General features: G+C 31.5%; 1 protein-coding gene across 6 annotated transcripts in view; it reads left to right on the forward strand.

Moving 5' to 3' along the window:
• The window catches only part of LOC134695662 (protein diaphanous homolog 2-like), a 48,678-nt gene that overhangs the window by 10,116 nt on the left and 25,373 nt on the right, over positions 1 to 13,189 (forward strand). For 3 of the 6 annotated variants that reach the window (XM_063557001.1, XM_063557003.1, XM_063557000.1), the window contains exons 3-10: positions 4,047 to 4,142; positions 4,628 to 4,758; positions 5,596 to 5,664; positions 6,766 to 6,829; positions 9,713 to 9,846; positions 10,947 to 11,166; positions 11,809 to 11,927; positions 12,961 to 13,077. In XM_063557001.1, coding sequence (XP_063413071.1) covers positions 4,047 to 4,142; positions 4,628 to 4,758; positions 5,596 to 5,664; positions 6,766 to 6,829; positions 9,713 to 9,846; positions 10,947 to 11,166; positions 11,809 to 11,927; positions 12,961 to 13,077 — 950 coding nt within the window. Of the gene's footprint in view, positions 1 to 4,046; positions 4,143 to 4,627; positions 4,759 to 5,595; positions 5,665 to 6,765; positions 6,830 to 9,712; positions 9,847 to 9,909; positions 10,108 to 10,157; positions 10,282 to 10,946; positions 11,167 to 11,808; positions 11,928 to 12,960; positions 13,078 to 13,189 lie in introns of those variants that run through there. The other 3 variants (XM_063557006.1, XM_063557005.1, XM_063557004.1) reach the window with 3 other exon arrangements.

A 13,189-nucleotide genomic window follows, 5' to 3' on the forward strand; every position in this document is an offset into this window, starting at 1 on the left:
ATATCATTTCCCTTATTTCATATTGATCATATTTCATTCCTTTTCATCTCTGTGTAAAATCTACTTTGATATATCTGTTTTAATTAATTGTAAGGTTAATCAAGCAAATATAGGGACATCACATAAACTTTTAAACCATGGCCTGTATATGTTTTAAGTTTCCTGATTCGTAGGACAAGCAAAGTATTGTACAAATTACGATACAGAAAAAAAATATAACAGTAACAATTTGACAGCTTAAATGATAATATATCCGATTGTTGTATATTACGTAACAGTCTAAAGTTTAAACGCACTGTTTCTGTATAATTTGATATTAGATATTATAATTTGATCTAATACTACTTATGTGTCTACAAATTACAGAATTAAAATGCCTTCCTTTTACTATTTTATATAACAAAATTTAATTGGATTTTAAGCATCCAATAAATTTTGCTTTTGGCAATATACAATGATATATATGCATAATTTTTATTCCACCCAATGATGGCTTTATGTCACTTAACTTTGGAATATGAGATGGGAAAGAATTCTGAATTTAAGAAATAAAATGTAACCTTAGATGTGTAAATGACTTGCACAAAGTTTGAAACACCTTTTTATTCATCTACCATGTTGAATTTGCACGAACAGTTCTTATTTTTATTGCCCATCGTGGGGCATTAAGTTTTCAGTCTGTGCATCCATTCCTTCGTCCATCCATCTCAAATTCACAATCCTCTGAACATTGTTTTAAACAGTATGAATTGTATATTAAGAAATCACCTTATTATACTATTCGATGTTTTATATATTTAATGTAATATTAATTGTACTTGATACCTATAAACTGTATATATTGCTTTAGGAATAAAGTGTATAAATAGATAAATAGTGCACCGGGTGGACAAAATAGAAAATGATAGTGCAAGTGAGGCATCCATGTACTATGGACACATTCTTGTTCTGTAGTTCTTATTTTTCTCTCTTCATTCTAACCGTCCTACTCTTTTTTTCTTGTTAGAAATATGTATCTGATCTGGATCTTAAGCAGATATCAATTTAAATCAACTTTGCTTTTCTTTCCACCATTCCACAGTTTTATTTGCATTTGATAAATCAAAAGGTTTTTCTCTCTTCTCTTGTTTCTTTCTGTGCTTCATATGCTTAATCATCTTTTATCACTTTGTTTTATAAACATGCTCTTTAATCAAATCATGTCTTTTTCATTTATAATTGCTTAAGGGATGTAACCATATTCTGGAGTAAATTTTTTCACCTATGTCATTAAAACTGTAAAACGTCAAATATTTAAGACAATTTTAGGAAAGAACTTCCTTAAGATAAAAGAACTATAATCAACTTGATGTAAGAGAAGTTTTAATTTGAAAAAAAAATCTACTACTTCAAATAAGATTAAATAATATTGTGATTTAGAGTTACAAGGATGTTTTTCTAAAAACAACAGTTCTTTGTATAAAATTTTCTCTTTTAAGGGGGCTCGCGGGTCTAAATGATTTTTTTAATTTAATATAGGATTTCCCTATATTTTTCTATAAATGAACTTTATCTTTTACTTAATGGAAAAATGAAATAAAAAAATGGGGTCACCGTTCATTTACGCTCACAATCTACCTTTAAAAGAAGTATACATTTTTGTAAATGTCCTTTTTTTCTGTTGATATAATAGGAGAAATAGCGGTAATATCGAAATAAAAAAAGAACTAAATTACAGAAATCGCTTAAATTTTACAATTATTTAGTTTATGTACAGCTTGTTCGAAAACAACAATAAAAAATATAGGTCACCGATGATTTAAAAAAGATATTTCAATTTTATTGCCAAAATATGGCATTTTTGCACCAAAGGGAGATAATTTGAAGCTTTTTCAATGATATCTACATTTCAAAAGTCACCAGGGGTCAACACAAATTGATTTTTTGGAATGATTTTTGTATCATATGATAAAGTAACAACTACTTAAGGTAATTAATAAAATTTGTAATGAAAAATAAATGTTTAATTTTTTTCTAAAAATCTTATACCCGCGAGCCTCCTTAAATGAAATAACAATAAATAATCACTCAACCATTAAATATAAACAGAAATAATCAACACACTTAAACGAGACAGCAAACTAACGATACAGTATGAAAATAGATTACCAATGAGACACCTATTAGCAAGAGACATGGATAGCATGCATAGGACAAGGATAAACAATGTATAAAAGGCTTTATTAATTTTAATTCAATGAACAAAACCGGTACAGAATAGTATGCAATGTACATGATGAAATGTCCTGGTAAAAAGAAAAATTAAGTGACCAATTTTAATAAAATGAAAAATAATTATGGCAGACAGCAATCAATGAAGCATCTTGGACACCATTGAATAACATGCTCCTTGCTTTGGATAAGTGTTCGTTCCTCTGAGTAACACAGGACAGTGGTGTAAGAGCATGTGACATAGAACAAATTGTAAAGATTGACTCAAGAGACTGGCATTTAGAGCACACAAAAATAATTTTAGATTTGGTTCTTTTATGAATGGTATATTGAAGTCAAGGACGTATAACTAATATACGTCCTTGTTGAAGTGTACTAGTTAAGATGTACTATTCAGTAGTATAATTGGTCATATAGTGTACTTTATTTTGAAAGTACATTTTGGGTTGATACAGTTACTAAAATATTTTTGTTAAGTAGACAAATTAAGACAATTGACCTTTGACAACTCTGGTCATCATGTTCAAGGGTGAATTGAATGTTAAGCATTAGATATGATTATATATAAATTTCTCATTTTGGTGTGAAATAACATACAAATAGACACCCAAAGGCATTAAAAAGTAACTTTGCCAGTTCCTGACATCATAAAGACAAATTATTATGTAGTTCTCTCATACCAAAACCTGGTAATGTTAGATTATGATATTAACCCGAAGGTCCACTAGTTCAATATAAGATGTATTTTCCAGTACACACAATATCAATTACCTTGTCAAGTTTTGTAAGGTGTAGAGGTGCTAGATTACATAGAATTTTGATTACCTGGAGTATAACTTTTACACCTGAGGAAAGGTGAAACTTTCCGCATGGCTGATCATAAAAATATTTGTATACAATAAATTGATGCACAGTCCGAGTCAGGATAAAAATATTTCTGTTATGATTAATACAGTTAAAAGTAGCGATGTATCATTTACTGGAAAAGAAAAAAAGTTAAATGTGTTACATATTTTATTAATAAATTGGGTTACAATTTTAGCACCAGTTACAACTACCAATGACTATATATTTATAGAATTTTGTAATCCTCCCTTTTTTAATATTTTGTGGTTTTAATATAGCTTTAGGCATGTTATGGAAAATCAATTTGCATTGGACTGATGATTATTTTTAGGGGGCACCACGGCTTTTAATATATAGCTAATTAACAGAGACTCTCACCAATTAAATAATTCCAAAATCTTGAAAAGTTATATTACTCAAATAAATATGAATAAAGTGTATTATCTGTCAATGAAAAAAAGAAGTATACATAAATGCAGTCATTCAGTTTATGAAATATGATTTTTCATAGATTTTCTTGCTTACTCATTTGATAGGCTTTGTACTCCTTTGTAAATGTACCATCATTTTTGTTGTTGTGCCCCATGCAGCCAGGAAGGGGCATTAAGTGTTTACCATTGTCTGTCAGTACATACAAAATTAGTTCCAACTTAATCTTAAACTTTAGTTTGCTTCAACCAAATGTTATGAATCTTATACACAATGCTTATAACCATAAAACATATCAAGATCCAATTTGGATGGATCCACTTTTACAGAAATTATTCTAGTTATGCTCTTTTGCAGCATTATATGCAAGAGTTGCCATTTATAATCTATTTCCCATGGCCACATCCTCCATTTAATTGATCTTCAAAGACAGTCTCAGGAAAAGTAAGTTTCTATTATGACAAATGTATGAGACAGCAAGATTTATTATTAAAATGTGACAAATCTGATTTTGATATTTGATAATTGCTATAATTACAATTAATACTATATATTTTCAGGATGACATGAATTTGTCAGAAGAAAAGAAAGCTCCTCTAAGAAAGAAAGACATATTCCAGAAACGATCTATGCTCGGAATGCACCAGTCTGTCAAGGTATGTTAAAAAAGTCCTGGAAACACTCAACTTAACTCTTACAAGAACTGCAGCCTAATGTTTGCTCCTATGAGGATCTGATATTAATCCTGGTCAATATGTCCAACGTGTGATAACGTAGGCAACCTAAATATCTACTCTTCTCACAAGCCAACAATGAGCAAAACCCATACCAGATATCAAACTGAAAAAAGGCTCTGACATAACAAAATTAAAAAAAATCAAATAAGAAACCCAATGACTGATGTAAATTACATACAAAACAAAAAAATAGATAAAACAAATTGATGCATGTATACAGTAACAAATCACTACCTCTAAATTACAGGCTCCTGACTTTGAACAGACACATATATATAATGTTTATTGTCTGGATCATAATTCAAGTACAACTGAAGCAAATCCTTTATAATTTGATCACAATGTAGATAAAACACATGACACATTGTATTTTAATGACTTAAAATGTTTGTTGTTGACTTCAGATTGTGGGACCAGGAAACCTTGATACTCCGGCTAGTTTTCATGCAGAATTACGGAACCCTGAGGTCAAGGGAGATAAACGATTAAAATTATTGGAATCTTTACGAGTATCATTAACAAGTAATCCTGTAAGGTAATGTGGTACTGTCATAACTTGCTAACACGTCATTTAAAATCAGCTGTTTTCTTTAATGTCCAATTTAAAATAAGACATTTTGTAAGAAGATGTGTTACGATTGCAAATGAGACAACTCTCCACAAGAGACCAAATGGCATAGAAATTAACAGATATATATACATCACCTTCGGCTGTCAACATTGAGAAAAGCCCATACCGAACAGTCAGCTATAAAAAGTACCAAAATCATTTTCATGTGAGAAAACTAAAAGCAGAATTAATGTACCAAAAAATTAACAAAAACAAATATGTAACACAGCAACAAATGACAATAACCTAATTTCAGGCTGTTAACTAAGGAGTTCATCTTAAAATAGCAGATTATCAGATTTTAATATTTTCATATTTTTAAAATCACATGCTAGAAAATGGTTATGATTTTAAATCTAAAATCTAATCTTTAAAACTATTAAAATAATTGGTCAAAAAAACATTCATATGTCATTGCTGTGCTAAGATCATGCAGATTGCATTGATTTGGGAATGAGAATGCAATTTATGTTAAACCTGAAAAAGTTTTACCTTTGCAGGAGAAAATACCTGCTGAACATGGTTAAAGGAAAACTCACACCACAAAGAATTCTTTATGAAAATTGAAGATTTTTTTGTTGTATGAAAAGTTCATTACAGTTTTCAAGTTTAAAAAATTAATACTAACAAACAAACTTGAAAAAAATGCAAATATATAACATGTAAAAATTATTGAAATCAAAATTGGTATCATTAAAATTGTTATTGTTAAACACTTTCATAGAAATATCTAACTTATGCTGATGTACTTTATAATTACAGTTGGGTACAAGAGTTTGGTGTTGCCGGTTTAAATGGAATTTTAAGGAATTTAACTTACTGCTGTGATTCGTAAGTACTTGGATTAAAATAACCACAAACTATATCATGGTATTTAAGAGTAAAAATAAGAATATGTAGTATGTTTGCCAACAACAGAATTTTCCACCAGAGACCAAATGAATTAAAATTTAAAAATAGTATAGGTTACTGTACAGCCTTCAATTATGAGCAAAACAATAAACCCATAGAGCACAGTAAGCTATAAAAGGCCCCAAAATTACATATGTTAAATCAATTCGAAAGAGAAAACAAGCCTGATTTATCTACAAAACAAAGAACACAAAAAACACACTATCTCAGAATTTATAATTGTACATAAGAAAGAATAACAAAAAACTTAAGAAATTAAGAAATAAACTGAAAAAGCAAGACATTTAGATAATGAAATTTAAAGATATATAGTTTTAAATCTGGTGTGTTTTGTATTTGTAAAAAAAATAGATTTGAAGTTTTACCACAGCAAGACAGCAAATCTACAACCCAAATGTCTAAAGGAGTTTTCGTTGATAAAGTGGTTCTCTTTCTTTTTACTTTCTTTAGAGAATAAACTCTTTTGACATTTAAACTCTTAAGTAGAAATAAAGTGACAACCCCATGACACAAAAAAAACACCCAAAAGACAAACAACAGAACACAAAACACAACATAGAAATCTAAGGACTGAGCAACTAAAATCTTGGGTTATCTCAAGTGCTCTTAAAGTGCAATCAGATCCTGCTCCACACATAAATATTAAAAATCAAAATCATGCAGGTGCAGGAAAAATGATTTCTGTTGATTCTTTAATCATTATACTGTAAATTCAGAAATTATTTGCGTGGAATTTATATTGCGATTATGTCATTTTAGGCTTAAATGCGATTTTAATTTTTACGATTTTGAGAAAAATCCTGTTTAATTCATATAAAATATTTCAAAATGCGAGTTTAAATTATTGCGTTTACAACTCAGTCGCATTTTTCGCAATAATAAAAACCTCACATTAATTTCTGAATTTACAGTAATTGAAGGCGATTAAAATTAGTTGCATTCTAACATGTGTGAGCATTAGCCTTTCAAAGCAAATTGGATTTAATAATGACAAAAGATATTTGTTTTTTTTATTTGCAGAAAAACAGAAAGAAGAAGTACGTATGAGGCTGTACGATGTCTCAAAGCATTTATGAACAATAAGGTAATATGAACATAATTACCAACATTATATGTTATTCAGGTCTCAGACAGGGTATATACTGTGACATTCCCGGCTTAGAGTTTATATCCCCTGAGCCGAAGGCGAAGGGGATATAAGCCATAAGCCGGGAATGTCACAGTATATACCCTGTCTGAGACCTGAATTACACATATATTACGGATTACCCCTGACGTAATGTTACTTTCTAGTGCAGGTATTTGTTGAACATTCACATTGCAGCATGTATATTCATTACATGTTTACTGTTTCTTTAATAATTTGAGTAATCCATTTGAATGCACCTTTTTTAGCTCACCTGGCCCGAAGGGCCAAGTGAGCTTTTCCCATCACTTTGCGTCCGGCGTCCGTCGTCCGTCGTCTGTCGTCCGTCGTCCGTCGTCCGTCGTCCGTCGTCCGTCGTCGTTGTTAACTTTTACAAAAATCTTCTCCTCTGAAACTACTGGGCCAAATTGAACCAAACTTGGCCACAATCATCATTGGGGTATCTAGTTTAAAAAATGTGTGGCGTGACCCGGTCAACCAACCAAGATGGCCGCCACGGCTAAAAATAGAACATAGGGGTAAAATGCAGTTTTTGGCTTATAACTCAAAAACCAAAGCATTTAGAGGAAATCTGACATGGGGTAAAAATGTTTATCAGGTCAAGATCTATCTGCCCTGAAATTTTCAGATGAATCGGTCAACCCGTTGTTGGGTTGCTGCCCCTGAATTGGTAATTTTGTGGAAATTTTGCAGTTTTTGGTTATTATCTTGAATATTATTATAGATAGAGATAAACTGTAAACAGCAATAATGTTAAGCAAAGTAGGATTTACAAATAAGTCAACATGACCGAAATGGTCAGTTGACCCGTTTAGGAGTTATTGCCCTTTATAGTCAATTTTTAACCATTTTTCGTAAATCTTAGTTATCTTTTACAACAATCTTCTCCTCTGAAACTACTGGGCCAAATTAATCCAGACTTGGCAATAATCATCTTTGGGGTATCTAGTTTTAAAAATGTGTCCGGTGACCCGACTATCAAATCAAGATGGCCGCCACAGCTAAAAATAGAACATAGGGGTAAAATGCAGTTTTTGGCTTATGACTCAAAAACCAAAGCATTTAGAGCAAATCCAACATGGGGTAAAATTATTAATCAGATCAAGATCTATCTGCTCTATAATTTTCAGATGAATCTGACAACCCATTGTTGGGTTGCTGCCCCTGAATCGGTAATTTTAAGGAAATTTTGCAGTTTTTGGTTATTATCTTGAATATTATTATAGATAGAGATAAACTGTAAACAGCAATAATGTTAAGCAAAGTAGGATCTACAAATAAGTCAACATGACCGAAATGGTCAGTTGACCCGTTTAGGAGTTATTGCCCTTTATAGTCAATTTTTAACCATTTTTCGTAAATCTTAGTTATCTTTTACAACAATCTTCTCCTCTGAAACTACTGGGCCAAATTAATCCAGACTTGGCAATAATCATCTTTGGGGTATCTAGTTTTAAAAATGTGTCCGGTGACCCGACTATCAAATCAAGATGGCCGCCACAGCTAAAAATAGAACATAGGGGTAAAATGCAGTTTTTGGCCTATAACTCAAAAACCAAAGCATTTAGAGCAAATCCAACGCAGTGTAAAATTATTAATCAGATCAAGATCTATCTGCTCTATAATTTTCAGATGAATCTGACAACCCATTGTTGGGTTGCTGCCCCTAAATCGGTAATTTTAAGGAAATTTTGTTGTTTTTTGGTTATTATCTTAAATTTTATTATAGATAGAGATAAACTGTAAACAGCAATTATGTTCAGCAAAGTAAGATTTACAAATAAGTCAACATGACCGAAATGGTCAATTGACCCCCTAAGGAGTTATTGTCCTTTATAGTCAATTTTTAACAATTTTCATAAAATTTGTAAATTTTTATTAACATTTTCCACTGAAACTACTGGGCCAAGTTCATTATAGATAGAGATAAATGTAAGCAGCAAGACTAGTAAAGTAAGATTTACAAACACATCACCATCACCAAAACACAATTTTGTCATGAATCCATCTGCTTCCTTTGTTTAATATTCACATAGACCAAGGTGAGCGACACAGGCTCTTTGGAGCCTCTAGTTTAATCTTGACAAATTTTTATCCGTTAAAAAATAGTTTCAATAAAGTTTTTAAATCATATTTTGTGTTTGTATGTGCGTCTGGCTTTGTTTTTTTTTTATTTACAACACACATATTGAAAACTCAACCTGATATGTTCGGCATACGTAAAGGATATTATAATTTGCTGTTAATATAATTTTATCGTGTATGCAATAATTTATTATAACACTTTTAACATTAGATTTAAATATTTAAAGTGTAAATTGCGTGATTTTGTATTAAAAACGTATTATTGGCTGAAGCACGTCATTATTTTCCCTCTGTGAGCCCTTGACATTCCTTAGTGTTCTGTATAGCTTTTGACTACGTCACATAGTAACCGGTTTATGATGACGTGTTTGAGGTTCCAATTGGGGATAAAAACATCGTATATACCCCGGCAGTTTCCTGAATATATACTGACATCTCTGTGTTGTTATCCAATCACAAACCTCGACACATTTGTAATCCGTAATATAAACTTTTGTCTGTTCCATGTTTAATGTTTCATTTCATATAACCTGTAAACACTTCATCTGAAATTTTGGACAGGAACTGGTTACAGTAATCCCTTCAGAACAATTTGTATAAAGCAAACCACTATAAGTCAATGTATGACTTTCAACACAGAGCCGTGGGAAAAAAAGAATGGTTATTTGACCTTTAAGTTCAAATTTTCTTTATTTTAAAACAGAAAATATATACTTATTATCTTTCTATTTTCAGTTTGGTTTGATGCAAATGATAGGCCACGAAGAAGCCTTAACAATATTATCTAGAACAGTAGATCCTTCAGACCCTAATACAATGTTAGAGGCCGTCAGACTTCTAGCTGCTATATGTATAGTACCTCCAGATGGGTAGGTATAAGTAGATCCTTCAGACCCTAATACAATGTTACAGGCTGTCAGACTTCTAGCTGCTATATGTATAGTACCTCCAGATGGGTAGGTATAAGTAGACCCTTCAGACCCTAATACAATGTTAGAAGCTGTTAGACTTCTGGCTGCTATATGTATAGTACCTCCAGATGGGTAGGTATAAGTAGATCCTTCAGACCCTAATACAATGTTAGAGGCTGTCAGACTTCTAGCTGCTATATGTATAGTACCTCCAGATGGGTAGGTATAAGTAGACCCTTCAGAACCTAATACAATGTTAGAGGCTGTCAGACTTCTAGCTGCTATATGTATAGTACCTCCAGATGGGTAGGTATAAGTAGACCCTTCAGAACCTAATACAATGTTAGAGGCTGTCAGACTTCTAGCTGCTATATGTATAGTACCTCCAGATGGGTAGGTATTACAAACTATAAGGGCAGTGATGATTAATATGTAGAAGTTTAGCAGCATCAAGACTACATTGACACCACACATGTTCCTGTAAATTCTTGATGTCGCAATAGAAAATGTCTGACATAATAGGTCATGTTCAAGCGTCACAAATTCTCAAATAGCAATAAGGTCAATTTAGTAAATTCTCTGATTTCAAGACTAATACCAGAATGTTGATAAGCATTAACATTTATTTTTAGGAATTAAAAATATCTGGCATAATATTTTATTGACTGTTTGCTGAACTTCCCCCAGACTTTCAACTTATTGCCCTTAGCATTAGCAACATAAGTAAAAGATACCTTCTAAGTTGGTGAATTTTGAAATCATTGCAGAAAGCTTTGGTCATGTTGGTATATATATCCATAATCAGAATTTTTCAAAATAAAATGTTTCCAAATGATTTACACTTAATTAAAGAATGGTGTTAATGTACCCATTATACATGACATACATTGTTGTAATAGTGCTTGAGAACTATTTTATGTTCATAGACATCAAGTTATAAGGACAAGTTCAATATCTTCAAACCACTTTCACATACTTCTGTTTTATTGTTTCTCTTATTCATTGGCATATAGTAAAGTCACTTTGATATTAACAGTTCTACTTCTTACTACTTGCAGTCATGAAAAAGTTTTAGAGGGTATAACAGTATGTGGAGAGATACGAGGGAGAGATAGATTTGTGCCAATAATCATGGGTTTAGGTATGCGGGATAACCAACCCATGCAAGTGGCCAACATTCAACTAGTCAATGCTATTGTCAGTACGCCTGACGACCTAGATTTCAGACTGCATTTACGGAATGAAATAATGAGGACAGGGATGATAGATCTGATTGGGGTTTGTATTATTAAATATTATTTCATTGTTTACAATAAAAAAACTGATTTCCAAGAGAAATAGTTTTCCCCCAATTATTTAACATGTGAAATAGAATTGATAATTTTACCACTTACATCAAACAGCTATGAGTGTTGTCAAGACACTGTCAATGATGCTACATCAAAAGAACTGAAAAGCATAGAAGAATATACTGGGAGTTCATTACAATTTTTTGTTGATCTCCTCGGAACAGGTTAACCATGAGAACTGAAAAGGCGTAGAAAAATATACTGGGAGTTCATTATAATTTTTTGTTGCTCTCCTCGGAACAGGTTAACCATGAATTAAATATTCAACGAATTGCAAAGATTGGCAAAATCACATAATCAAATATCCATGAAAAATGACATCCACAAAAATAAATTAAACCTCAGAAGTTCCTTCGATTTAGTAAAAAAAAATAATCATGAAAAGGTCAATATCAAATGCATTAAAAAAATAACTAATCAAAGACTTCAAATATACTGCTACTTGAGAGCTCCTGATGAAGGTGAATCCAGAAAAGCGCCATTGACACATTGAATTTATGCAAGTGTAATTTTCAATTTGGTCAGAGTATATTTTTTCGACTATGATTTATATTTTGTCTTTTAATTTCAGTCATTAGATACTCAGCAAGATGAAGAATTACAGACACATTTAAGAATTTTCCATGACCATAAAGAAGAAGATTTAGATGAATTTATTCATCGTTATGATAATGCTCATATTGAGCTAGAGTATCCTTTATACCAGATCATAATTACTTTACACTTTTATACCCGCTTGTCAGCAAAAACTGGATATTTATTTAGATTGAACGCTTTCAGTAATTTACTGCTAGAATAGACATGCAAAGTTAGGTTCCAGTTTACTGTCCATCTGATATTGCTGTGTACAAACTTTTATTCTAATGATATTGCTTGTTAATCTTAATCATGTCACAATGGTAATAAATATTTGGTGGGTGCAATCCAGGAGTTCAAAAGACAAAGATTTACCAAAAAACATTAGCTGTACTGCAAAGCAAACACATTTATTTGTAAATATAAAAAAGAAGATGTGGTATGATTGTCAATGAGACAACTATCTACAAAAGACCAAAATGACACAAACATTTACAACTATAGGTCACCGTACGGCCTTCAAAAATGAGCAAAGCACAGTTAAGTTAAGTTTAATTTAATTTCAGTTGGAATTTATATTTCAATGTTAAGGGCCTGGGTATAAATCAAACTTTTTTTTCTAATATAGGATTTCACTTTTTCCATGATATAAACATTTTAAAAGTCATTTGGTGCCAAACTGAATCGATTTTTTGGGTTGATTTTTGTACCATATCATAAAGTAATAACTAATAGTGTTATAAATAAAATTTGTAATAAAATAATAAAAGTGAAATTTTTTGGTGAAATTTTGTACCCACAAGCCACCTTAACTCTTGAATTAAATTGTATAGTGAATGGTTTGTTACATTATACCCTTCATTGTTCACACCTTGAGGTAAGGGTTCTATTCAAAATTCAAATAGATTTTACATGCAAATGGTTTGAGAGCTCTTCATCTTTCAGTTAACTGATTTCATTGAAAAAATAAAAGGGAAGTTGAAAAAATTATATTTTATTGAAAAGTAGTTACTGGCATAATCTTGTTGGATATAAGGTGATGTACAGGTTTTATTACAGAATTAAAGTTTATTTTTTATTACAGCTAAAATGCATGATCACAGCTATCAGTCTGACAAATAATTATTCAACCTTAACCATATCTTAGAGATCCACGTCAGTGTTTTGACCTGGTTTATAATTCGACAAAAGACACAATATCAGAACCTTACTTTTTATCCATATTACAGCATTTATTAATTGTACGAGATGATGCCTATGCTAGGTAAGTAGTTATGGCTGTACCTAACCATACCCGTAGCCAGGGGGGTTTGGGGGGTTCGGACGACCCCCCCCCCCTTGAAAACAAATAAGCACTGTAAAAGTCAATGTTCTGT

This window comes from Mytilus trossulus, chromosome 14, assembly GCF_036588685.1.
Source record: "Mytilus trossulus isolate FHL-02 chromosome 14, PNRI_Mtr1.1.1.hap1, whole genome shotgun sequence".
NCBI classification, from domain to species: domain Eukaryota; kingdom Metazoa; phylum Mollusca; class Bivalvia; order Mytilida; family Mytilidae; genus Mytilus; species Mytilus trossulus.